The 25414-nt window shown below is 51.9% G+C and overlaps 7 protein-coding genes across 7 annotated transcripts; 5 read left to right on the top strand and 2 right to left on the bottom strand.

Moving 5' to 3' along the window:
- Positions 1-6: 6 nt before the first annotated feature.
- APUU_71221S (uncharacterized protein) lies at positions 7-1722 on the bottom strand (the record flags this gene model as incomplete). Its single annotated transcript, XM_041696181.1, has 3 exons — positions 7-442; positions 505-1089; positions 1142-1722. The coding sequence occupies 3 exons, from the start codon at positions 1720-1722 to the stop codon at positions 7-9; spliced, it is 1602 nt and encodes a 533-aa protein (XP_041561837.1).
- Positions 1723-2503: 781 nt separating this feature from the next.
- Positions 2504-4891, top strand: APUU_71220A (uncharacterized protein; the record flags this gene model as incomplete). Its single annotated transcript, XM_041696180.1, has 4 exons — positions 2504-3035; positions 3095-4387; positions 4436-4698; positions 4751-4891. 4 exons carry the CDS (start codon positions 2504-2506, stop codon positions 4889-4891), a joined length of 2229 nt encoding a protein of 742 aa, XP_041561836.1.
- A 13-nt stretch (positions 4892-4904) lies between these two features.
- APUU_71219A (uncharacterized protein) lies at positions 4905-8282 on the top strand (the record flags this gene model as incomplete). Its single annotated transcript, XM_041696178.1, has 5 exons — positions 4905-5093; positions 5138-7099; positions 7153-7459; positions 7540-7763; positions 7815-8282. The coding sequence occupies 5 exons, from the start codon at positions 4905-4907 to the stop codon at positions 8280-8282; spliced, it is 3150 nt and encodes a 1049-aa protein (XP_041561835.1).
- A 227-nt stretch (positions 8283-8509) lies between these two features.
- Positions 8510-9910, top strand: APUU_71218A (uncharacterized protein; the record flags this gene model as incomplete). The annotated part of the gene is made up of 1 exon (XM_041696177.1): positions 8510-9910. One exon carries the CDS (start codon positions 8510-8512, stop codon positions 9908-9910), a length of 1401 nt encoding a protein of 466 aa, XP_041561834.1.
- Positions 9911-10288: 378 nt separating this feature from the next.
- Positions 10289-12711, bottom strand: APUU_71217S (uncharacterized protein; the record flags this gene model as incomplete). Its single annotated transcript, XM_041696176.1, has 4 exons — positions 10289-10930; positions 11555-12376; positions 12440-12525; positions 12576-12711. 4 exons carry the CDS (start codon positions 12709-12711, stop codon positions 10289-10291), a joined length of 1686 nt encoding a protein of 561 aa, XP_041561833.1.
- Positions 12712-13753: 1042 nt separating this feature from the next.
- APUU_71216A (uncharacterized protein) lies at positions 13754-15476 on the top strand (the record flags this gene model as incomplete). The annotated part of the gene is made up of 5 exons (XM_041696175.1): positions 13754-13973; positions 14027-14691; positions 14742-14938; positions 14988-15200; positions 15260-15476. 5 exons carry the CDS (start codon positions 13754-13756, stop codon positions 15474-15476), a joined length of 1512 nt encoding a protein of 503 aa, XP_041561832.1.
- Positions 15477-16278: 802 nt separating this feature from the next.
- On the top strand, positions 16279-23515 carry APUU_71215A (uncharacterized protein; the record flags this gene model as incomplete). The annotated part of the gene is made up of 4 exons (XM_041696174.1): positions 16279-16626; positions 16672-16847; positions 16894-23415; positions 23467-23515. The coding sequence occupies 4 exons, from the start codon at positions 16279-16281 to the stop codon at positions 23513-23515; spliced, it is 7095 nt and encodes a 2364-aa protein (XP_041561831.1).
- Between the last annotated feature and the right edge of the window lie 1899 nt (positions 23516-25414).

Here is a 25414-nt window from a genome sequence, read left to right as displayed (position 1 = left end):
CTCCCGTCATACAGCCAGTCTGCTTGAGGACGGCGTAGGTGAGGTCGATGTCGCGGCCCCCGATCCCTTGTCTATACAATAGCGGTATTCCTTGCTGAAGCTGCAGTCGGTAGAGTTGTTGCTCGTTCCTTTAAGCGACGGGTTCCACTGCAGCAGATCAGCCACAGAGACTCCCCAGAAGGCGTGGACGACTTGGCAGCCGCTGACACCCGGCAGGTTGAATTGCAAATCTCTGCCATCGAATATTGTTGCGCAGTCTCTGACGGTACGTGGGGCAAGTGGCAACTTGTCTGGTTTCAGCATGGGCGTGTAGGTTGCGTCCGGTAGACTGTCCCATGGGATCTTGGAGATCGAAGGCATGTAGCCAGGCGCACCAGGATAGTTCTCCATGTCGCCAACTGGGAGAACGCAGTAGCTGACGCCCAGAAGGAGGTTGGTGCAGCTAGGAAAATAACCGGTTAGTCCCCTGCTCGAATAGTTACTTCACGGCAGGACAGGACATACTTGGTATTCAGACCCGGGTTCAGAATGAGAAAGTCCTCTCGGCTGATCAAAAGCTCCTGGACGATGGTATCGCAGCTATCGCCCTTCTTGATCTCATAGTACTTGCCGCAAGTCCGCGTACTGTTGTCCGCGACGTTGGTTGGCGTAGGCACTGCAGTGCTGGCCGTAGAGGGGACGGCCGTGGACGTAACTACACTGGATGGTGCATGGTATTTGTCTCCTGGCTCGTCCATGCATATTTCAGTGCCGATTGTTCGGTTGAAGTTGTAGCATCCTCCGTCAATCCAAGGGTTATAGGACCGTAACTGCACAGTCGAGATGTTATGCGCCTTCGCGACGCTCTTGCAGGTGTCGCCCTTCTGCACTGTGTATGTTGAACACTTATTCTTAATGCACAGATCGCCTGCTTTGGGGAAGTTGGCACAATAAGCTCGAAGATTATTATCCAGCAGCAGTTGGAAGGTTGCGATGCTCTGAGACTTGGAGACAGATTGACAAGTATCTCCTTCTTTAATCGTGTATTTTGTGCCGCTGCAGCCGGTGGCCGTGGGTGACGCTGAGGAAGAGGATGTCGGTGTGGAAGAGCTGTTGCTCGGTATTAGTTACTGGAGCAGTGCAGGTGATAGGTAAGACATACGGGGAGGATGAAGGACGAGGAACAACTGTCGCTGGATAGCCTGTGAATTTACAAGAGGAAGTAAAGCTGGGATAGACGCTCGAGTAGACAGCAGGCCCGCTTCCATAGGGAAACTGGGCCTGGTCTCGCAGTTGCAGCAGCAGGCACTTGTTACACTCGTCGCCTCCGTTCTGGGTCAGATTCCCCAGCACGAGATTGCAATATTGTCCTTCATTCTTCAAACAGACCTGGTCGAAGTTGAAAACCAGGGTGCTTGCAACAGCAGATATGGGGTTCTCGGTGCCCCAGTCGTTGGTGTAAAAGGCTCCACGGCATTGCTCTGTCACAGCTTTCTCGTAATTTCTCAACTCGTCGCGGCATTTGGTCTTGCAAATGACATCGAGGGCGTGCTGAGAGTAGAAAGTGTCAGTGCTGATGCCGCCCACCGCTGGAATGCAGGATGTAATGTTGGTTGCAAGAGCGTCTGCGCATTTCTCACTGTAGTCGCCGACCTCCGAGTCTGGGAAGAGCTGCCAGCTCCAGGTGACAGTGACAAGATGAACCAAAATGGCCTGGAACAGGAGTGTAGTGGGAGATGGCATGGTTTAGGTACTGCATGGGCCTGGGCCGGAGTGCTGCGCAAGACCACAAACAATTATATATCTCAACTAAACATTGACCAACAACCGGGAAGAGGAATATTCGTTTGCTACTACTTTGGAATATGCGGCCCTGCTCGCTTAGGGCGTTTCAAGAAGTCTCAGGCGATTATCGGATCTGCACGAGCAGCAGCCAATGTCCTCGGCCATCGAAGCGCCGACCAGGGCCCTGCATCTGGCCCCAATGCAGCCGTAGTTCGTTTCGGCCCCATAAGCCCCAGTCGTCCTGGTCAAGGCCACTCAGATTAAGTCAGATCGATTTAGATCGTCGGTTCGTGCAGTTGCCGCAGTCACTCTAGATCGGACTTGCACCCAACTCGGCTCGATCACAAGGCAGACACGGGAAAACCTCGCAAGCACGACAGATTGAAACAGACGACTGCAACAAGTGGCATTGCCGCCGTGGAGGAATTTCTTTTTGGCCATCGAGACGGGCTATACTCGCCGCTTGATTGGACCTGCGTGCAGCCGACCGGTATATCACGGACCATCACAGCCTCCTGGTACCTAGCTACAGCGGCAGAGATAGGCAGCACTAGTGAGTATGGGACCTGGCATCATGCCTCGATCGGAAATGGAGGATCTCGGGTGTACCTTGCGTCTATGCTGGCGGTTGCTCGCTCCATTGCCAGGCATATATCTATTTAAGACCCCATTGCCGTTTCCTGGACACTGCAATTGAACGACCTTCTTGTCGTCGTTTGATATCTACCTTAATTTCACCATGGCGGGACACATGTTGGTCCTTGCCTTTCTTTTATGCTTTCTTTCCACATCCATAGCAAACCGACACTATGACTCTGACGACGCCTTGGATATCTCGTCAAACCCATTGAACCTACTCTTACGCGACGAGTACAACTGTGGAAAAAACAAGCCGTGTGCAAACGGTGCATGCTGTGGCAAGTCTGGCTATTGTGGCTTTGGCGCAAAATACTGCGGAACATCTGGGGAGTCCCCCAACGATGCCTGCTGGAGCAACTGTGATGCACATGCGGAGTGCGGTAAGGATGCAAAGAAGCCCGGCACCAAGTGTCCTCTCAACGTCTGTTGCAGCGAGTTTGGCTTCTGCGGTACTACTGATGAGTTCTGCGGTGAAGGATGCCAAAGTGGATGTAAACAGCCTGGCTCTGGTGCTTCGTCTGGCAATGTACAGCAGCGCATTATCGGATACTACGAGGCTTTCAAACATGACACCTCCTGCCAGGGGATGACGATCAAGCAGATTCCTGTTGAGAGTCTGACTCATGTCAATTGTACGTCTGTAGCTCTGCATTCCCTTTTTGCCTTCGCATACTAACCGCGATGGCCTTAGATGCATTCGCGTACATCTCCCCCGACGACTACGAGATTGGCCCAATGCCCGATATCCCGGAAAGGACCCTGACAGACTTCACTGCCCTCAAGGAGCGCAACCCAAACGTGGTTCTAGGCGTCTCGCTAGGTGGATGGACGTTCAATGATAACCATACCGACACCCAGGTTGTCTTTGCTGATCTGAGTTCTACATCGGAAAAGCGGTCCAAGTTCATCAAGAACCTCCTTTCATTCATGCGTCACTACGGGTTCAATGCCGTCGATCTGGACTGGGAGTATCCTGGTGCACCGGATCGCCAGCCTGAGGACTGGGATAGCGCAGACGATGGCAAGGATTACGTGAAGCTGATGCAGGACATCCGCAAGGCCTTCAAAGATCAGGGCTTGGATTACGAGCTCTCCTTTACAGCACCCACCTCTTACTGGTATCTGCGCTGGTTTGAGATTCACGATATGGTCGAGGCCGTCAACTATATTAATCTGATGAGTTACGATCTTCATGGCGTCTGGGACTCTGATAACCCCATTGGAAACCAAGTGCTGGGACATACCAACCTTACAGAAATCAACCTGGCGTTGAATCTTCTCTGGAGGAACGACGTCCCGGCGCGAAAGGTGAACATGGGGCTTGCCTTTTACGCACGTACCTTTGAGCTCAAGGACAAGCACTGTCGCAAACCAGGCTGTGAATTCAAACACGGCGGCAAAAAGGGTGCCTGCACTGACACCGAGGGCATCCTGGCGTACAGCGAGATTATTGATATTATTGCTGAAAATGACATCGACCCGGTCTATGACAAGGAGAATGCTATCAAGTACATTGTCTGGAATGAGAACCAGTGGATCTCTTATGATGACCAGCAAACCTTCCAACAAAAGATTAAGTTCTTCAATGAGAAGGGACTGGGAGGGCTGTTGCTCTGGGCCATTGACCAGGATGACCGCAACCGCGATGCCCTTCGCGGCGTGCTCTATCCGCAGGACCTGGTCATGACCGACAGTCTCAAAGATGATGTTAGCTACTGGCAGAGCCAGCACCCGGGTGACTGTCAGACAACAGAGTGCGGCAAGCGCTGTACTCCTGGCTTTATTGAAATGGAGAGTCTCTCGTGTCCTGATGGCAGCGACAGCGAGTGGCGCATCTGCTGCCCGCTCTCGTCTGCCCCCGATCCCAGCACCTGTCAGTGGCGTGGCGGCGACAACGGTGGAGGCCTGTGCAACGGCCAGTGCCATGGTGGTGAAGTTGCCCTGTCGTCGGCTGTTAATGGGGGCAACGGCCATTGCGCAGATGGTACGACGAAACTCTTCCTACGTTGTGTGATGTAGCTGACAATCCCAGGCCGTCAATTCTACTGCTGCCCTATACCCGAGGTTGCTGCCGGTGGTGGCATTAACTGCGGCTGGAAGCCGCAATGCGCTGAGGACCAGGAGATGCTAACATTCGCAGGGAGCTTCTTGGGTGCTGTTTCTGATGCATTGGACTTTGGTGGTCTGGTTGGACAGGCACTGGGAGACCTGCTGGACAGCGTTGACGCGGATGTTTCTCAGCGGTACTGCTGTTCCAAGGAGGAAATCGAGAACTGGAAAGACTGCTACTGGGCGGTAGGTCGTTATGCAGTGGCTTCTATCATGCGCTTCACTAATGATGCATCAGGGGAGAGGCGGTCGAGGCATCCATAGCTGCGACGACAATCACTGCGCCACGGGGCATGAAGTCGAGCTCACCCTGAGCGGCTATGGCGAGGGCGAAAACTGCGGCATAACGCGAGTTGAATCCTACAGATCTGGAATGTAGCCGGCTGCTAATAATGGCGTATAGGGGTCGACAGAGAGCCTTCTGCTGCACACCAGCCAGCGGCGAGTCTCCGTTTCTTCCTGTCCCGCTGGAGTTTCTCTTCGACAATCCCCCAGACGCAGACGACCCTGACTTCAATCTCCAAGTGGATGATACTTGGGGGACTGGGGAAACTCAATCTGACAGCGAGGATGAGCCAGATGTATGCAAACAGCCCGTTTTCTATTGCACAGCTAACATCCACAGGATGCCTCCTTCGGGTTCGTGGTCATCACTGCGCCTGAGGAAGTCCATGTCAGTTTAGACAAACGAGACGGTTCCCCCTGGGAGTTGATGGACTGCCCCGACAGCGACAGCGAGGAAGCCCATACCATCCGCATGGTCTGCACCGACTCCAGTGACTCTGCCAAGTGTGACCATATCCATCGGGGATACGGTGTCCCTGGAACTATTCTCCAGCTACCTGACCGCTGTGGCCCCGGTCGATATGCCGTGGCCAAGGCTTTCGCGCAGTCTAAGAACCAGAATCTCCCTGGCCATCTTAGCAAACGTGGCCTTGACGGTAGATCTGTCTATGATCTGACCTTCGACTATAACTTCCAACGCGTGCCCCGGGATTTCGGCGATGCGCAGATGCGGATCGATTTCAGCAACCAGCCTGGCTACTGGGACTCCGTGGTCGACCGGCCTGGTGGGACAGCGGCAGAACGACACACCAGAAAGACCAAGCGCGATGGAAGCGGATATCACCAGAACCGCAAGCGCTGGATGGAGGACGAGTGGCGCGATGCCTACCATCACGGTGGGATGCATCGCGAGGAGATTCAGAAGCGGTGGTTTGGCGAGGACGTGTTCAACTGGCTTGCCGAGCTCATATCTGTCGGCGAGGCAGAAGTGACCAAGGAGCTCAATCATCATGTTAACGAGAAGGTCGAGCTGCTCCTGATAGACCAGCAATTCGGGCCGTGTCCAGTCGGTCCCGCGCAGGCGCAGGCCAACATCAAATCCAGCATCACCGCGGAAATCGACGTCGAAACATCCTTTGGTTTGACAATCATAACATCGCTGCATGAGGGAATGGATCTGAGCAGGTCCTACCTGTATTTCAGAAACGCCGGCGAAGTGAACGCCAAGTTTGAACTAGACGCCGTCGCCTCGCTGACCTATTCGACAGGCGATATAAAGCTGCTCGGGCTGGACGACTTCCCAGGTGCAACGTTCCGCATTCCTGGAGTTGTTACTATCGGTCCTAACCTTGCCGTGTATGCCTCTGCCGATGCCTCCCTTGTCGTCGCGGGGCATCTGGAAGCAGCAGTGACTCTGGCCTCATGGGAGATTCAACAAACCTACCCGGAAAACGACGAACACCCTCCTCAAGCCCTCGACCAGCCTGACTGGGAGGCCAAGACCGTTGGGAAGCCCACATTCGATGCGTCTGTCAGTGCTAATGGCGAGATTGCCATCCATCTCAAGCCTACTGTGACATTCGGCATTGTGTTCGACGACCGGTGGAAGGTGGATCGTTGTACGGTAGATCTCGTGCTGGACGGCTATGTTATCGGGCACGCAGAGGCAGAGTGGTCTCTCAACGGCGACAACAGCTGTCCCTTCCGCTACGGCATTGATGCTGGATCCAATATCTACGCCCAGCTGGAAGCCCCCGACCTGTTTGGATGGGGTGGCAGCCACCGCGTCACGCTCGCCTCGGTCCCTCGCAAGCAAATCACCCCTCCAACATGCCCTAGTGGCGATGCTAAGATCATTAAACGATGGATAGCCGACGATACCACCAACAGTTCACAAGCGAACAGTCCCTCGCGGGATGCTGCATTTCCGGTCATGCAGAATATCCATGAAAAGCGAGACACGCTTACTTTGGGACCCCTGGTCACAATCCCCGACAGTTTCCTGAAATGCCCCGGCGATGATAGTGGATCGTCGAACTGTGTGATGTGCTCGATGTATGGGACAGATGACAGCGAGAGCGAGAAGAGCATTTCCCTGTCCGTACGCGAGGACGAGGATGATTCATGTCCTTTCTACCCACCCGGGAACGATGGGCGGTGCACGGATCGCAGTCTGTTTGAACGCGCCAACACCGAGGCCAAGACAATGGAATTTAGCTTTTTAAATGGAGGGCAGAAGTTTACATATCTGCGGTATCCCACATGCAATGCCGCCAGCGGTGGGCCAGACAAGATTTCAAAGGTCAGACCCCAACCCTCCATTGTACTCCGGATACTAATATAATATCCACACAGTGGTTTCTTCCCGAGTTTATGCTGTCCAATTCCAAGGATCCAAACGACCAGACGCGATGCTCGGCGAAAACGGTGAAGCGAAACGCCGTCAAGGGTGCCAACGGTAAATACTTAATTGACGGCCTCGCCGGTCTCCCAGCGGGGAGTTTCCGCTCAGAACACATATTTGAGGTGCATATCGTCAGCGCGTTTCTAAAATGGGTATGTGCAGGCGAGGGCTACACGTACTCACTTCTACCTAACGGCGTGGAATTCCCTGCTGGGTGGACACGGCCGGACGCCACATGGTGCTCGAATGCCTTCGGAGGTACGTCCTATCCTGTAGAAACGACCATGGCCTATCTATGACAAAATACGAGATACGGCCATGGGCTAACAGATAATCAGGGCCTAGTGGCGGCATTCAGTGGGCCCGAGGAAAGGTCACCAAGAACTGGGTCATGCATACCACCGACGTGCTGGGAAGCAATTCAAATCAAGATTTACTCGTCCTCTATCATTACAAGCCGAATGAGCAGAAACAGGTCATGACGGACGGCCGAGACAAACCATTTAAGACCGATCCTAACACCCTTAGCCTGGTCAGAACGTATGCAGATGTGATTATGATGGTACGCTTACTTCTCTCTGTTCCTATTGTACGTCTCTAACACGTCCGCTAGACTGCAACAGTCTTTGACTACTTGAGGACCTTCAAGGCTCAATGGCAGGGCCCCAGTCAAGACATTGAAAAGATATCAGCCGAGTTCGACCACGAATACACGGTTGCAGTAAACGGTGGGAACAAGCCTGGGGGGACTCCAATTGGCATGCCCCCCAAACCGAAAGGCGTCAAGCACTGGGGGCTGCGCACGCTATGGTGCTACTTCATCGACAACCATCTGTCCCTGGAGGAAGAGCAGTGGAATATCTGGCACAAGTCCAAAAAGTCCAAGATGGAGAAGAGCCCCGAGCAGGCCGCAAAGGACTTCGCCGCACAAACCATGACGAATGGGGATGCGAAATTGGCAAACTTCAAGTTCCCCCAGCCCAACCCCAAGAACGCAATTCCAGGGACTGGGGGTGGCTTGAATGCGCAGAGTCGGTTTGGGATGTGGGGGGACAACGGGCTGGGCAGGATAGGGCTGTAGTATCGATATTTATGACCCTGGCCGCTCAGTGGCTCGTCAGCTACGGGCCGAGTAGATGTACAGTTGGGTAGCCCATGTGAGAGCCATAAAGTTCCAGCGATAACGTCATCGTGCATGCTTATATAACAAGTATTTAAATAACTAGTTAGTTAACTAGTTAACTAACTTAACTGTCTTTCCCCTGTTTCACTGTTCCACTATCTCCGTATTTTCCCGCCTTCACCGCAATGTCCGACAGCGACGGCGATGGCGTCCGCAGCAGCTGGCAGCAAGTGCGCCACTACAAGGACCACTTGGGCCATCCTGTTGTCCTCGAGGAGTATGTCAGACCCGGCGATGAACCAGACCCTGCTCATCTGGTCCCCATCCAGGTCTACAGCCTTGTGCCCCTCGACTCAGATCATGAAAAGGTGCGCAACTATCTCCTAGGCGCCTTTTGGAATGGCGAAGTCATGCCGTTGTTCGAGATATACTCGTACTGCCCCCCTGATTCCTTTGCCTGCATCGACCACAATCGTCGTGAAATTGCCTTTCGCAAGCAGCAGCACCGGTCGGGCATTGAAAACGCCCCTGGACTGATCCCCCTGTTCTACAGGAACGGTTGGGATAACGAACCTCCCATTGGGCGCTGTGTCCTTTTACGTTCCCATAGCTATCGTCTAAATGAACGCGATGATGGGGCCTCTGCCGGGGGGCCCGACGAGCTCAATTTCACGCGCACCTTTTCCAGCACGCGCAGTGATGCCGATGACACACAAGTTCCAATGCACCCCCCAGAGGAAACCTATCTGGAACGGTTTGAGCTGTCGACCGACCGCATCACATTACGGGAATATGTCGATCAGGTGGTTGTCATGGACATATTCTCGAACTGCAGTCCGCGTGGAGACCTGGAGTTTGGCCTCGATATTGACGAGGGCATCCCCCCAGACCCAACTCCGCCCTCTATCGAAGAGATTCAGGACCAGCTATCTCAGCAGACTGCAGTTGGCGGATTCACTCTGGGTTCGTTGGCCGAGGTCACCCAAGACGGGGGAACTGTGACTGTGTCAGACACGCCCAAGGGAGCTGAGTCTGACTTGCAGTATCTGATCTGTGCGCCTTTTCTCAGCCACCTCGATGATACTTCTGCAACTCCTCTACTAGAAAGCACGGCCCGCCTGTTCTGCTCTGCGCTTCGGTCCCATCTGCCTGCGCCAAAGTCTATGAATCTCAAATTCTGCATCCCAGAGTCGCATTCCAACCCTTGGTCTGGAATCCGCGCTGCCTACAATTCTGTCATCGCCTCCCAACCTGTCACATTTGCTCCTGGTGCACTCTATAAATTCCCCGCGGACGACGGTGAACCGGCTGCTTTGCACCGGGTCAGTCCTCAGAACGAACTTGACAGATTTTGGGACGCCCAACACGCGGCCCGCAACCCCTGTGGCGTGTTCGCTGTCGTACTGGATAGGGCGAACTTTGTAAGCGAGGCCGGGGTATATTTTTATACTGCTGACTTTGGCTATGATGAGACTTCAAAAAAAGAGGATCTCTCTGACGATACCAAGGTCTGGCGCTGTATTGGCATGGCTGAGGCGGCAAGGCGGTTGGCCATGCTCGCTGTCGAAGAGGCGTCTACAAACTGATGTGCCATGCTATGATTGATGATCCTGGAAGATATAAGGCCATGTGATGGTTCATGTTGAATACGAAGCCTGATGTATGGTAGAGTGACAACAGGATGATGCTACCTGAAGCGTTGCGCCAAGTAGACCTGCAAGTGAGATCCTTGAATAGCAGCCAAATATCCTACGCCGTCTATAGAAACCCAATGTGAATGTTCAGCCTCGGAGACTTTTAGGAGACGTCCTCACCAGCAAGCCATCTTGGTGCCATCATCAGCTGAGCGAGGTTTGGGACACCTGGGTTTGCGTTTCCGTTGATGGTAAGACGTGGTAGCTTTCCCCAGAACTGCCATGCGAGATAGCTGCGTTGTCATGCGCTGGGTGTCTGGATGTGACGGGTCATTTCTGACTGGCGGCTGGCTCTCCTGGCAGGGTTTTCCTCTTTTTTGTGTGCAGGTGCTCCCTTCCGTCATATATGAGGTTCCCTTCATGAATCCTTGCGATATCCCACAGCGTATGCTCCATGGTCTTTTTGCCAACTCCCAGGTGCTGGACATTCCAGCCCTCCACTACCAGGGCGTCGGAAACCATGCGACGATGGCATCGCCACCACAACGTCTCGCTGCACATGATGGCTACATGGCTCTCCCTGTAACTATGCAGTTCGTCTGCCAGGTGCTGCAGTCCGGCTAGGCCCTCTTTGAATGACGGCGTACTCATATACCCTGCATAGTTTCGGAACGCTGCAACGCGTATCGCTGTGTGCTGCTCAAGGGTTGGCTGTTTGGCGTTGCGACGACCACCTAGTGATGCACCAAACCAGGCGTATTCAATACGGGCACTGCGCAACTCTGAAGACTCCTGGAGGGTGTCGCGGTTGAACTGGGGATTTGTGAAAGATCTTGGGATAGACCGGACATCGACAAGCTTGGTGACGCTTGCTACTTCAAGGAGCTGGATCAAATCGTCGAGCGTGCGTGTTCCATGGCCAACTGTGAAAATTGGAGGATGGGATAACGCTTTTGATCTTGTATTCCGGACCTAGACATCAAATCAGGTCAATTCCAATTTCAGCATCATTGTTTCTTACCATAGTGCCTTAGGGTTGCTGTCTAATGGCTGTTTGCATGTTTAAATGGACTGGATGTGGATGATATAACTGTGATGTAAGTAGGGCTATGACAGGGTCACGCAACAACAGAACCAAACTATCGAATGGCTGTGGACATTTTGATATAATGCAATTCGCCCGGTAAAGGCATGGGGAAGAATTAGAAGAAATAATTAATATAACCGTTTATTCTGCGCAGTATTGGTAATTTAAACATCTTGCATCGATCCAGTATGGCCCCTTAAGCTTGTTTCCTCATATTAACCACGGTAGAGGAACATTTCGTCCACAGGTAGCAACAGAGCGGTATACTCTACGAGTAAGGCGGAGGCTCACTATCATACGTCTCTGTATAACCCGGATGACATAAATTGCCCCTCAGGGCCACACTTGGAGTTCTGCCTTGTGGTGCCCTGCAATTGCTGGCTGGTATTGTTGAAGGGCCCTGCCCAGTGCGGTTTGCAGGCCAAATTTCGACATTGATCAGAAGCTTGATTGACTACGAGACACGGCGTCAATAACAACGATGATCTTTCCAAGGGGACGCAGCATACCTGTGCTTTGCTGACTTTGCGAAACGAAAATCTGGCATCGACTGCGAGTGAGTACGTACGCTGCACAGTACACGATGCGAAACTCGGCGCAACATCTGGAATGGATACGCGATGTGAAATGGTCTCGTTTATATTGGACAGCGCTTCATGCCCAGCAAGGCAACTGACAGGTTTGCTGAGGCTTTTCAGATTCAGGAGGTCTGTTGAGGTTGTCCATGACTTGTGCCGAGCTTTGGCCATGATATTCGTCCTACTTTCAAGGCTGATTCTCAAACTCGATAGCTTTAGTAAAAGGAAGGCTTCGTCTTGTAGAAGAGGGCTTCGCACAAACAGCTGCAATGGAAGGCGTTGTCCTATTCTGAGAATCGGAGAAGGAAGTCTTGCTTCGAGTGACAGCGTGGGGGGCATGTATGGGAGATACAAATGAGGCATCTTCACTTCCCTAACAATCCAGTCAAGGTCAAGGGCTCCCAGCGTTGAATGGGATGCTCTCTCGGACATCAGAGCCAGGTGCAGAGGGGGTTCAGCAACCGATAGCATGACCGCTCGCTTGAACGAGGTATCCCCTTCAGATCCCTTGACATCTATTCTGATAGTATATTCGACTCTGGCAGCCGCCCCAGATTTCGTTGTACGCGCGTCGAATGACGGGGGCAGCGTAACCCGCCTGTGCGTGGGCTCGCCAGGGTTTTTAGCGCACTGAGTCTGTCGTGGAAAGTACATCTCGAAAGGAATGACATATTCACCGTCAAACGGGGTATACTGGAAGGTACTCGAAAACGCATTTTGGTCGTGGAAAAAAACCTTTGAAAGCTTGAAGAGCTTGAATCTCCGCCGTCAGAAGAGACAAGACATCCTGCGTGAAAGGTATTCGTCTTTACGCACCTGGTGATCCTCACTTGCTACTGACGGCATGTCATTCCCTAGAATGAACGTAGGCCCCTTCTCAATCAGAGACGTCCGTATCACTCCTGATGCGATGTTATTTCGGAGGCTGAAGAATTTTGTACTTGGTGCATACCTTCAAGGATTACTGTGACCTTGAAGACCACAGGCGCTCTGCCTCCAGGTCTCACATGCACCACGCCTTTGACAGGCTCCATTAAATTATATGCCTTGCCATTCCGAAGCCCAGTAATATCCAAGCGGGGAAGCATCCTTAAGATCGTGAAATGGAAAGCGTCAAGTAGAGGGATATACGCTCCCCTATGGCTTACACTTTCTGTTAAATGTCACGACCAGGAAGGGAGTCCAGATATTTGGTCCGTGTATCTTCGCCACGAAAGACCATTGATACCCCCGTTATCTGCCCCTTCGTGTAATCGGACTGCCATGACACTTGGCGGCATACACTCCGGGATGGTTCGGCAAATCATTCAGCTCCGGCTTCGGTTCTTGTTGGCCTTCTAAACATAATTTTACATATCCACCTTTTTCACCTTTGAACGCGCAATCGCGGTCTCTGTGGCTGCAGTCACGATGTCTGCTTCGGCAAAACACACCCTCAGAGGACATCGCGTGCTTCTTGGCTGCAGTCGCCAATTCAAACCCTCCCACACTACACCTAAGAGTATATTTCAGGTCCCCTTCGGGGTTTTCATTGTCATGAATTGCAGTAGCAGATAGAGAGCGCTTCTGGCTTTTGCGCAGACCTCGCTCTCTTACGATTAATCGGCCCGGGGAAATACCAGAACGCGACGGCTGGGCGTTATGGTGACCATGATTGAAAGCAGTGGCAGTCATCAGCTGCTACCATACTCTCTAATGTTGTTATGACTCCCGGCTTATCGTTACTGCCCAGGACCAAGACACTCTTGGCCTGGACCCCCAAGCGCATGCCGCTGATGGAAGAAATTTGCGACGAGGCGGTTAACGATATTCATTGGAGGGCAGACATACACAGTCTGCACCGGTCTGCTTGTCTCTTCTTAAATGTAGTGACAAGACTGGATGATGCCATACGGAGGCGCTATGGTGCCGTCTGGGATCGAATGGCGGGCGGAGTGCCAAGGCTTCCGCTGAGAGCCCAGTCTTGGCGTGTGTTTATCAAGACCGTGGCCAGCACGCCATTCCTTGTGCTTTCTTGGCGCGGGATGCCCTTGCAGTCGGGCCTGTACTCATAAGAACCTCTCTGTGGGCTGTTGTGGGAGGCATTGTCACTGAGCCCTCACCCTATAGACATCATCTCCTGGGACAAGAATGGCGGACCTCAAACGAAGCCACCCCGGTATCCATGACGATTTCGCGGAGGAAATCATCATTACCCCCAATGGAGACTGGACTATCGAGGAGGAAACTCGGGCCAAGCGGAAGTATGTTCCATCTACCCAAATTGAGCATGCGGAGATTAATGCGTCCATATTCTTCAGGTTAGACTTTCTGATCATGCCCATCCTCACGCTGGGATTCTTTTGCCTCCGTACGGTCCCTTCCTGTCGATCACCATATTTTTGCAACTCTAACGTTCCATAGAGCTTGATCGCGGCAATATGGCCAACGCCATCACGGATGATTTCATGGAGGATGTTGGAATCAACCAAGACCAATTCAACGTTGGCCAGCAAATGCTGTCTCTTGGTATTGTGTTGACTGAGATTCCGTCGAACATGATTCTTTACCGTGTTGGACCAGGGAAATGGCTTACCATGCAGCTGTTCCTCTTCGGTATTGTCAGCACTTTCCAGGCCTTCCAACGCGGCTACGGTGCCTTCATTGCAACTCGCCTCCTCCTCGGCATTACCGAGTCTGGTTTTATCCCGGGTGGTCTATGGACTCTTTCCACGTGGTATACCAGGGATGAGACTGCCAAACGCGTGATGGTATTTTACTTTGGAAACCAGCTTGGCCAAGCTTCGGCGAAGCTGCTGGCGTACGGCATTCTCCACATGCGGGGGGTAGGCGGGCAGCCTGGCTGGTTCTGGCTCTTCGCATTGATGGGTGCCTTTACTGTGTTCTCTGGCTTTATCTTTGGCTTTTTCCTGCTCGACTCCTTCAAGAACCCCCACAGCACGTTTTTGCCAACGGTCTCCTGGTTCACTGATCGGGAGCTACACATCTTGCAAACACGGGTCCTGCTCGATGACCCCAACAAGGGTAAGAAGAAGCGCAAGATTGGTGCTGATGCCTTCAAGCGAGCGGTAAGTGTAGTCTGAAACCTTCCTCTGATGGCTGTCACTGACTGATTCAGTTCCTGAACTGGCGGATCTGGGTCCATTTCCTGATCACACTATGCAACAATGGACCCCAGCGCGCATTTGACACATATGCTCCGTCTATAGTAACTAGCTTTGGCTTCGGCAGTCTGGTCAGCAACGCCATGGCCGCTGTTGGACTGTTTTTGCAGGTCCCAGTCTCATTTGCATTCAGCTGGGTGTCAGACCATTAGTGAGTTCACCAAGTATGAGCCGTCAGCTCCAGTTAACTTGTCCTGCAGCAATCGTCGCGGAGAGACCGTTATGCTAGGCTTTTTTTGCCATCTTGTGGGCTATATCTTCAATCGCACCTTCACCGACGTCTCGCTGCGCGGAGTTCGCTACTTCGGCGTCGTCTGGACGCAGACGTTTGGGACATTCTCTCATCCACTGAACATCGCGTGGTTATCGCTTGTATGCGATGATTCGGAACAGCGTGCGCTCGCTATGGCCGGGTGAGTCGAGCAGCTTATTCTGCATGAATGCTTTCCATGCTAACTGCCCTCCACGTCAGCGTTATCATGAACGCCAACATCGCTGGTATCTACGGCGCTCAGATCTTCCGTGCAGACGACAATCCCCTTTACCGTCGCGGTTTCAGCGTCGCTCTTGCGGTGCTCTCGGTTGGCCTTGTGCTGGCAATCGTTCGGTTTATCGACACCCTGGTCCAGCGCCGCCGTCGGAGAGAGGCTATCGTAGGGGATCCAAGTGCAGTGGGGCATTCCAATTAGCGTGCCCTACCGCACCGTATGACATCTTCATTTCTAATTATGTCGCTAGCATTGTCTGGCTATTTGGGGGAGTGTGGACCAGCCGACGAGTGACGTCCGTGGCGCTCGGACAGACAGAAGTCGCGGTGCTGGACGGCATTTGCAGGTACGCACAGGGTCTTATTCCGCGGAGCTCGTGGATCGGCCTTCTAGACTCGGAATTCTCCTGGCCGTCTCTATAATTAGCAAATAACTACTGGATTCATGTATATGTGGCACACTAAGCTCTCTGCCAAGATGACGGTAAGACACCGTCTCCGCTTGTAGGTCGGGATGCCATGGATAGGGTAAATTCTGTCCTGTGTGATGTTTAACCTGATTATTAGGTCGTAATAGTTTCAGTTTCAATGGGCATTTGCGGGTACATGCAAAACTCCGTGGTAGAGGGCATGCTCTTCGAATTTTCGAAAAGTCACAGACTGCCTGTGCAGCTCCCACCGTGGACCGCAGAAGAAACTGGAATCAGGCAATGCACGTTTCAGGGTTTCAGGTTAGTTGGGTGAGACAGAGACCCAAAACGCAGCCAGCCAGCGCCAGTGAAACAGATCGTGGTGGATTGACAAAATCTGAACTGTGGGTCTGATAGAGGGTCTACCGGTATAGCACATCATCGATAAGAGCCTCGCTGCTCGTCGCTATGTTTCGAGTCGCAAGGCTGTCGTTCTCTTGTTCATCTCACTGTTTTCTTCCTGCTCATGTTATTTCTCTTGCTTTGACGGTCAGGTCGTGCGCTTTTGGTTGGCGGCGTTGTATATACTTGCAGATGCAGCGCTCAACATTCCTCATCCTCTCGCTCTTGAGCGCCTGTGTCTTCTGCTGGCCCTACGACGAATCGCTCGTCGATTATAACCTCAACGAGAACAAAACTGCCGAGGGTCCAATCGACTACTGGGGAGAATGGCCGGACCACAAGTACCACCCGTCGCCAGACAACTGGCGGCTGCCCACGTATACAATCTTCCTGGATCGCATATCAAACGGGGATCCTCTAAATGATAATATCAATGGAACGGAGTTCGAGCAAGTGCTGCACTCTAATCAGATGCGTCACGGGGGCGACCTGGATGGCCTGGTGGACACGTTGGATTATATACAGGGCATGGGATTTAAGGTGTGTCAATACACTCCGAAGCCATACAATAACTAATCCGGACAGGTCATCTACTTCGCAGGGACGTATTTAATGAATCTCCCATGGGCCTACGACGGGTACTCGCCGGTTGACACAACGCTCCTGGACATGCACCATGGCACACTGGAAGACTGGCGGCGGACAATCGCGGAAATCCACGACAGGGGCATGTATGTGGTGGTCGACAATACTATTTCAACGTACGCTGCTCCCCCATCTGCAGCTATTCAGAGCTAACTTGGACAGAATGAGCAACCTCGTCGGGTTCAAGGGCTACCTGAACGCTTCGGCCGATTTCCGCCCGCAGGAATACGAAGTCCAGTGGGTTACTGATAGACAATATGCCGACTTCAGCTTTGGCAACGATTACAATGAATCATGCAACTATCCCCGATTTTGGGAGGAGGAGGGCTTTCCGCTCACAGACCAAGGTGTCGAGCAGCTGAATGGCTGCTACAACAGCGACTTTGATCAGTACGGCGAGTTGGAAGCATTTGGAAACTTCCCCGACTGGCAGCGCCAGCTCACCAAGTTTGCATCGGTGCAGGACCGCCTGCGTGAATGGCATAAGCCGGTTCGTGATGTGCTCACCCGACACTCCTGCATTCAGATCGCGAGTCTCGATATCGACGGCTTCCGGTTTGATAAGAGTGTTCAGGCAACCCTCGAGCCCCTGAGCGAGATGATAGCAGAGTACCGCGAGTGCGCGAAGAAGTACGGCAAGCACAATTTCTTCCTCCCCGGCGAGATCACGTCTGGCGATACCTTTGGCAGTCTCTATCTCGGTCGCGGGCGTCAACCGGATCAACGTCCAGACTCTGCAATCGAGGGTGCCAAGTTGAAAAATACTTCGGATTCGCATTTCCTCAGAGACGATCGCTTGCAGGCATTGGATGCGTCTGCCTTTCACTACACGATATACCGGTCTATGACGCGGTTCTTGGGGATGGACGGTAACCTCGTTGCCGGACATGATCTGCCCACTGACTTCATTGAGGCGTGGAACGAGATGCTGAAGACGAATGACTTTATAAACGCATTCACCGGGGAGCTGGATCCCCGGCATATGTACGGGGTTTCTAACCAGGACAACTTTCGTTGGCCAGCCGTGGAGAATGGCACAGAGAGATACCTGTTGGGTCTGTATATTATCTCGCTGGAGCTGCCAGGGGTCCCTCTCATCCTGTGGGGTGAAGAGCAGGCAATGTACGTGTTTGATGCCACTGCGGATAACTACATGTTCGGTCGACAGCCCATGACGTCTCAGACGGCCTGGTGGACAAATGGCTGCTTCAATCTTGAGACAGAAAAGTTCTACGACTTCCCAGTGGAAAAGGGACGAGTTGGCTGCAACGATATCAGCATCACGTACGACCAGCGGAATCCAGCCCATCCCCTGAGGAACATTATGAAGCGAATGTTCGAGATCCGAGACCACTACCCGGTAGCCCAGGATGGCCTGTATCTGCAGACCCTCTCACAGCTGACAGAGGATATCTATCTTCCTGGTTCGTCAGACACCCCGACTGTCACCGGTCTGTGGTCCGTATTGCGAGGCTATTTCCCCGAAGTCCAAAAGGAGGCCAGCCAGGGGAATGAGACGATGTGGCTTGTGTATCAAAATGGAAACAAAACAAAAACATATGGCGGCGACTGCAGCGACGAGAAGAAGGCTTTGTTGGCCCCGTTCAAGTCAGGCAGCAAGCTCAGGAACGTGTTCTATCCATATGACGATCTCACCGTCGAAGATGGTCCAAACAATGAGTACGGATGCGTCAAGGAAATGAAGATGCTTCCATGGGAGTATCGAGCCTATGTCAAGGCCAGTGACTTTATCGAGGCCGGTCCTACAGTCACTGAGTTCCGCCCTGGACATGATGCTCGCATATTTTCCAGTGCAGAAGACTCGGGTGAAAGCATCCCCATTCAGCTCGGGTATTCCAAAAATATGACCTGCGATAGCATCACCAAGGCCGTCGTCCTAGACTCCAAGACAGAGAAAGGTGTCAACGCTACGCTGGACACGTCGAGCGTCAAGTGCACCGAAGTCGATGCCCGGACGACGAACAGCAAATATGTAGGAGAAATCCCGACAGTGTGGACTTGGTCTGCAACATTAAACAATCTCCATCATGGAATCCATCAGCTCACAGTCAAGAATGTCTCTTCGTCTGCTGGTTTCACGAATTCGACCGACAAGTTCCTGCTGCGCGTTGGCACTCACGAGAACCCGCTGGTAACCACCTTCGCCAACTACTCCTCCAGCCTGGTGCACGAATCCGGTGACAATTATTACGTCCAGCACAAGGCTGCAGGGGCTGACCAGTTCCGGTACACGGCTGACTTTGGTCGAACCTGGTCCAAGTGGGAGACTTACGAGGGAGGCAACACGACTGTCAATACCGAGGGCACGAAGGGCCAGTGGCCAGGAACGCATGTCCGCGTGCAATACTTCTCCAGATTGACGGGCAGCAGCAGTTATGTCCAGGAGGGTGACTATGGCTGGGAGGATAATGCAGCTCGCCGATTCCCTCACCTGTATTTCAACGGTCCATACAACCAGTATGGATACGACGGTGGATTGGACAACGAGGCGGCCTATGATACTAAGACAGCTCGCTGGCTGTACGACTTTGTCTACGAGTGGCCGGCCATAGGACAGCTCAACGTCTGGGGGAAGGGCGAGGACGGCACGCCCGATACCACAGAGGTCTTGGGCGATGTTGGCAACACGTCTGTCGTGCAGAAGCTGCCTCCGTCGTATCTCTCGTCCAATGTCATCAACATCACCAGGCTGCCTCCGTTTCCGCATCTCGGGTGGACGATTTCTCTCAACGATGCCAATCTGAACTACAAGCTGGTCCCTGTTGGATCTGCATGGGCTCAGCTCGCCCTTTTCATCCTCCTCTGGGTTGTTCCGATTCTTATGGGCATAGCTGGCGTCTTTATCTTCATCCGCAGCTTCTACCGAGTCCAGCTCAACAAAGACGGTAACAACACGATCAGTGATAAGGCGCCATTGGTATTCTACCGTCGGCTGAGGGAGAAGATTGGTGCCAGTACCTCGCAGATCAACCTGGCAGAAAACGCCAACTCAGCCGACGTAGCTGCTGCTGGGGCTGCTGGGGCTGCCTCGCAGCGGCGCACAGTACTGATTGCCACCATGGAATATGACATCTCGGACTGGAAGATAAAAGTGAAGATCGGTGGCTTGGGAGTGATGGCACAGCTCATGTCGCAGAATCTAAAGCACCAGAACCTGATCTGGGTGGTTCCATGCGTTGGGGATATTGAATACCCTCAGGACACGCCAACAGAACCATTTGTAGTGAATGTCTTGGACACGCCTTACTTGATAAACGTGCAGTACCATGTCGTGGATAATATCACCTATGTCCTGCTTGATGCTCCGGTCTTCAGGAATCAGACCAAGGCAGAGCCGTATCCTCCTCGTATGGATGATCTGGACAGCGCAATCTACTACTCGGCCTGGAACCAGTGTATCGCAGAGGCCATCAGGCGCTCGCCTTCGATTGACCTGTACCATATCAACGATTTCCACGGCTGTCTGGCACCTCTTTACCTGCTACCGGAACGCACTATCCCGGTTTGCCTGTCATTGCACAACGCCGAGTTCCAAGGTCTCTGGGCGCTGAGGACTCAGCAGGAGAAAAAGGAAGTCTGTTCTGTCTTCAATCTTCCGGTCGAAACAGCAACCAAATACTGTCAATTTGGCAACGTATTCAACCTTCTCCACGCCGGTGCCAGCTATCTGCGGTGGCACCAACGCGGCTTTGGAGCAGTGGGTGTCTCTGACAAGTATGGACAGCGGTCGTGGGCCCGATATCCAATTTTCTGGAGTTTGGGCAAGATTGGAAGCCTGCCAAACCCAGATCCATCCGATACAGCAGCTGTGGGCAACAACTCAGACGTGGAAGTCGCTGTTCAATCTCATGACGAATCCGTCCATGACAAGCTGCAGGCCCAACGATGGGCTGGTCTGAACGAGGATCCCAACGCAGACTTGCTGGTCTTTGTCGGCCGCTGGTCGAAACAGAAGGGCGTCGATTTAATTGCCGACGTGATACCAGCAGTCTTGTCTTCGAGGCCTCAGGTGCAGTTGATATGCATTGGGCCTATTATTGACCTTTACGGTAGACTCGCTGCTATAAAACTGCAACGAATCATGGAGATGTTCCCTGGTCGTGTGTACTCTAAGCCAGAGTTTACAGTGCTCCCCCCGTATATATTTTCCGGAGCTGATTTCGCCTTGATCCCCTCGCGAGACGAACCATTTGGATTGATAGCAGTTGAATTCGGGCGCAAGGGCGCACTCGGAATTGGGTCTCGCATTGGAGGACTGGGCCAGATGCCTGGCTGGTGGTATACTGTCGAGTCGGACTCGGTGCGCCATCTCATGCACCAGCTGAGGACCGCTATTAAATCGGCATTGGACTCTTCCCAGAGCACCAGGGCAGAGATGCGTGCAAACTCGGCCAAGCAGCGCTTCCCTGTCCTCGACTGGGTCCAGAAGCTGGAAACGTTACAGCGCACATCGATCCAGATCCATCACACAAAGAACCAGGAAACGGTAACCGGGCCACGACCAGAGTCTCAGGGCGACTGGGACATGCAGGGCTTGCGGCAATCATCAATGATGCGTCCCATGTCCCTCCAGCCCAATTCAGAGGGCCTGCGTACGCCGCCGATGAGGTCACCAATGCCCTCGCTTCTTGATCTACAGGCTGCCGAAGCTCAGGCAATGCAGGCATCTGAAGCTCAAGCAGCCCAGGCAGCCCAAGGCAACAGGAACAGCAGCATGCTAGGACGTAAACTATCACTCGGTCAGCGGACTGGACCAGGACAAGACGGCCGAAGGCGTCTCCGCAAGAAATCTCTCACCAGCAGCCAGACCTTCGAACAGCGGGCCGAGGGTGACACCACTGACGCTGAGGAAGATGCTACTGGCACAGCGCAGGAGAACTATATCTCTCATGAGGAAGCCATGACAGCAGTTACTACATCTCTCAGACCCCCCGGTCAGACTACGCCTGACGACGCCAGCATAACAAGCGTTGACTCGCCCCGAAGGACGCTGGAGCTTGGGAGCAACCCCGTCTTTGGCCGACAAAACGTATCTACCCTCTCTTTGCCCTCTGTTGTCGCGGACCATGACCAGCCTGTGTTCGAGCTGCAAAAGGTCGACCCGACGTTTACTGACAGCATGGGCCACTTCACTCGGCGCTTCGAACAGCTACTCACCAACCTGAACAAAAAGAACTCGGGCACGGATTACTGCATCGAAGTATATCTCATGAAGAGCGAGCGCAAGTTTTTCGACATGTACACCGATGCGCAGTTGAAGAAGCAACCAAAAGAACGCCCTCTGTCTAGCCCAGGTCTGGACCATGCCTACAACCCTGTATCTCAGGGCGCCGAAGAACAGGACTCGGACGGTACGGATGACATCGATCAATGGCTTGCCCGGTTAGGGTATAAAAGACCCATGGCAATCCAGAGATTCATGAGATGGCGCATCGGGAACTGGCCTGTGTACGCCCTCTTCCTGGGTCTCGGCCAGATCATTGCAACCAACTCGTCCCAGGTAACCCTGTTGGTTGGCCAGGTGGGTGAGGCTGCCGTCAAGCTGTACGTTATAGCGGCGATCTACTGCCTCTCTTCCATTGCTTGGTGGTTTGTGTTTTATCGTTTTCCGTCGGTGGTGGTCCTGAGCGTTCCCTGGTTCATATACTCGCTCGCATTCATCGTCCTGGGTGTATCACCGTTTGGTACTTCGTCTGTGGGCCGTGCATGGGCACAGAATATTGCAGCAGGCGTCTATTCTGCTGCATCTTCCAGCGGCTCCTTGTTCTTTGCGCTCAACTTCGGCGACCAGGGGGCTGTCCCCGTGAAGGACTGGGTGTTCCGGGCCAGTCTGATCCAGGGTCTCTCTCAACTGTACACTGTAGCACTGTGGTTCTGGAGCTCCAGGGTTACGAAAGTGGAAGTTGGTGGAGTTTCTACAGCTGCGCTGAGTTCGTGGAGGCTCACAGCTGTGGTTATGCCCATCGCCTTCGTCTGCTTTGTTATCGGCGCGCTTCTTGCTCTGGGCCTGCCCAAGTACTACCGTCAAGCCCCCGGAAAGATTCTCTTTTTCTATACTTCCCTCCTCCGCCGGCGTATTGTCCTTTGGTTCTTTTTCATGGTCATTATCCAGAACTGGTTCCTCGCCGCCGCAGTTGGGCGCAACTGGACTTTCCTCTGGTCCTCCCAGCATGCGAAGACATGGCAAGTGGCGGTCCTCATCGTGGTATTCTTCGTTGTCCTCTGGATTGTCTTGATGCTTCTATTCCGCTTCCTGGCCAAGGAGCACAGCTGGATTCTGCCCGTCTTTGGCCTAAGCGTCGGTGCTCCTCGCTGGGCGCAGACCTGGTGGGGGACGTCAAATATCGGCCATTATCTCCCATGGGCTGGCGGTCTCACGTCGGGGGCCATCGCATCTCGATGTCTGTGGTTATGGCTTGGACTTCTCGACGAAATCCAGCAAGTCGGACTCGGAATGATACTCCTGCAGACCCTGACAAGAGTCCATGTCTGCTTCGTCCTCATCGCCGCGCAGGCCCTTGGGTCTATCGCAACAATCTGTGCACGCGGATTTGCACCCAATAACCTGGGACCAGCAGGTATCTCTCCGAATGTTGGCACTTCAGTGGACAAGGTTGGTAATGCATGGTTCTGGATTTCTCTCTTCTTCCAGCTCCTGGCAAGGTCAGTATATTCCCCGTCCTGTGCTTACACCATTATACTCACTTTGTCCAGCTTTGGCTTCCTTCTCTTCTATCGTCGCGAACAGTTGAATCGGCCTTAGGTGTGGGCGATTTTTGGTTAACAATTTTCATAATCTGTATCATACTCAATAGATAGCGTTGGCTTAATCGTTGTTTCTATCAACATATTCAAGTTTTTTGACAAGTCTGTGGTCGAAGTATGGATGGGCGCACAAGGGAATAAGGCATCGACTACTGGAGCGGATAGCACGATTATTGATGATATGGATTTCACTCCGGACTGTTGGCGCAAGAGGTTACGAGCGAGTAGGGTGATGAGAAAGCTGGATGTTTACGCGATGATCGTCGCTGTGTTGTGTCGCGATGACGAGACTGAAGACTACGCCGGGATGACATGTACCCGGGACTAACCTCTACATAAGTAACGTAATTCCCGGTCGGTTCGTACATCCCGGTCGGTTCGTGCATACCCCCCTAAAATCCATGCTTGATTAACTTTAAAGCACTGTACAACAACCAAAAACGATTCAAATTAAATAAACTAATCATATTAACGATTTGGATATCCCCTCCTAGTATGCCCTTTAATATTACATTCAGAATATATTGGTGGGGCTTGTTTAAGTATAGTTAAAGTTAGAAGAGTACTTCTACTAGTACTACCCCCCTTAACTTTTAATTACTTATTTCTTAACGAAATTAGATCCCTAGCTTCTTAAAATGAAAGACCTTCTATAGGAGTCATCTGGTACTTAGAATAATTTTTTTTCTGCCTGTTATTCTTAATAGCTGCGCGGAGATTACAGTTTTTGTTTATTAGTAAGCTAGTATTATAAATAGCTTACTTACAGCTCTTTATAAACTTATCTAGCGCTCGCTTCGAGGGAGATGTAGGACTTTTAGACCTATTTTTAAGAAGCTTTTTAACTAAAGAAGCTTTTTAATGTACTTAACAGACTATATAAGATGTACAGAGCTGGAAGGAAGGGATTAAAGTACTCCCTCTACTAGAAGGGAGGGTTTTAACCACCATACTTAAGCTTAACTTATCCAGTACTGCATGAGGGTTGAAGGGGACTATCCTAGTTACTCTAAATCTACTTTTAATATTCTCTATGGTAAAGATCTCTTTGTGAGCTGTTGGATAAGCCTTTAAAAAATCTAGCTTATTAATATAGTTGTATCCCAGGTATTCTTTCTGCTTAATAAGCTTGCTATAAGCTCTCTTTAAAGAACTAAAACAGCCAATATCCAGAGGTTACAGAAGGTGAGATGAATAGGCAGACATGCAGATTACTATAATGTTATTCTCCTTGCATGTTATATCAAACTCAGGCGTTAGGTGGCTTCCATAGCCATCTAGAATAAGAAGTTAATACCCCCCTCTTATATACTTATTTGTAGCTGGAATAAAGACTTTTTAAAGCTAATATAGGCTGATTATATCTGTAGTCTATTTATTAGCGCTTATTTTAACTCTCTAATCTCCTGGGATTGCTGCTTCATCGAACCATTCCTCAATATAAACCTTTCCCTTAAAGATAATAGTAGAGGGTATTGACCACCTTCTTGAATTAATATATTTAATAGTTGTAACCTATTCTTAATTCCCTAGCTGTATAAGCCATGGTTTGCCAGGCATTCCTACTCTAGAAACCACCTTTATTATTGTAATAAGTCCTATAGCAAACCCAGTTTTATTAAAGTTATAGATATCTTCATCTATAATACTATACTGATCTTTAGCCTTCTGCAACTTGTTAAAAAAAGTACTAATAATCTTCAGATCTTCACACAGTGCTCTTTAGCGATTAATCTTTCTAACAAATCTGCTTTTTATCTCCGGGCGATGCTTAATAAACCCTGTTACTCAGTTCTTTCCTACTAGCTTGGGGGGGTGGCAGAATCAGTACCCAGGATAATATTAGCTATCTCTTATACTTAGAAGTACCTTAGGGCAGCGCCATATATATTAAGTA

The sequence above is a fragment of the Aspergillus puulaauensis genome, chromosome 7, assembly GCF_016861865.1.
Source record: "Aspergillus puulaauensis MK2 DNA, chromosome 7, nearly complete sequence".
Classification (NCBI taxonomy): Eukaryota; Fungi; Ascomycota; class Eurotiomycetes; order Eurotiales; family Aspergillaceae; genus Aspergillus; species Aspergillus puulaauensis.
Note: the sequence above shows the minus strand (reverse complement) of the source record. Positions and strands in the feature narration are given on the sequence as shown.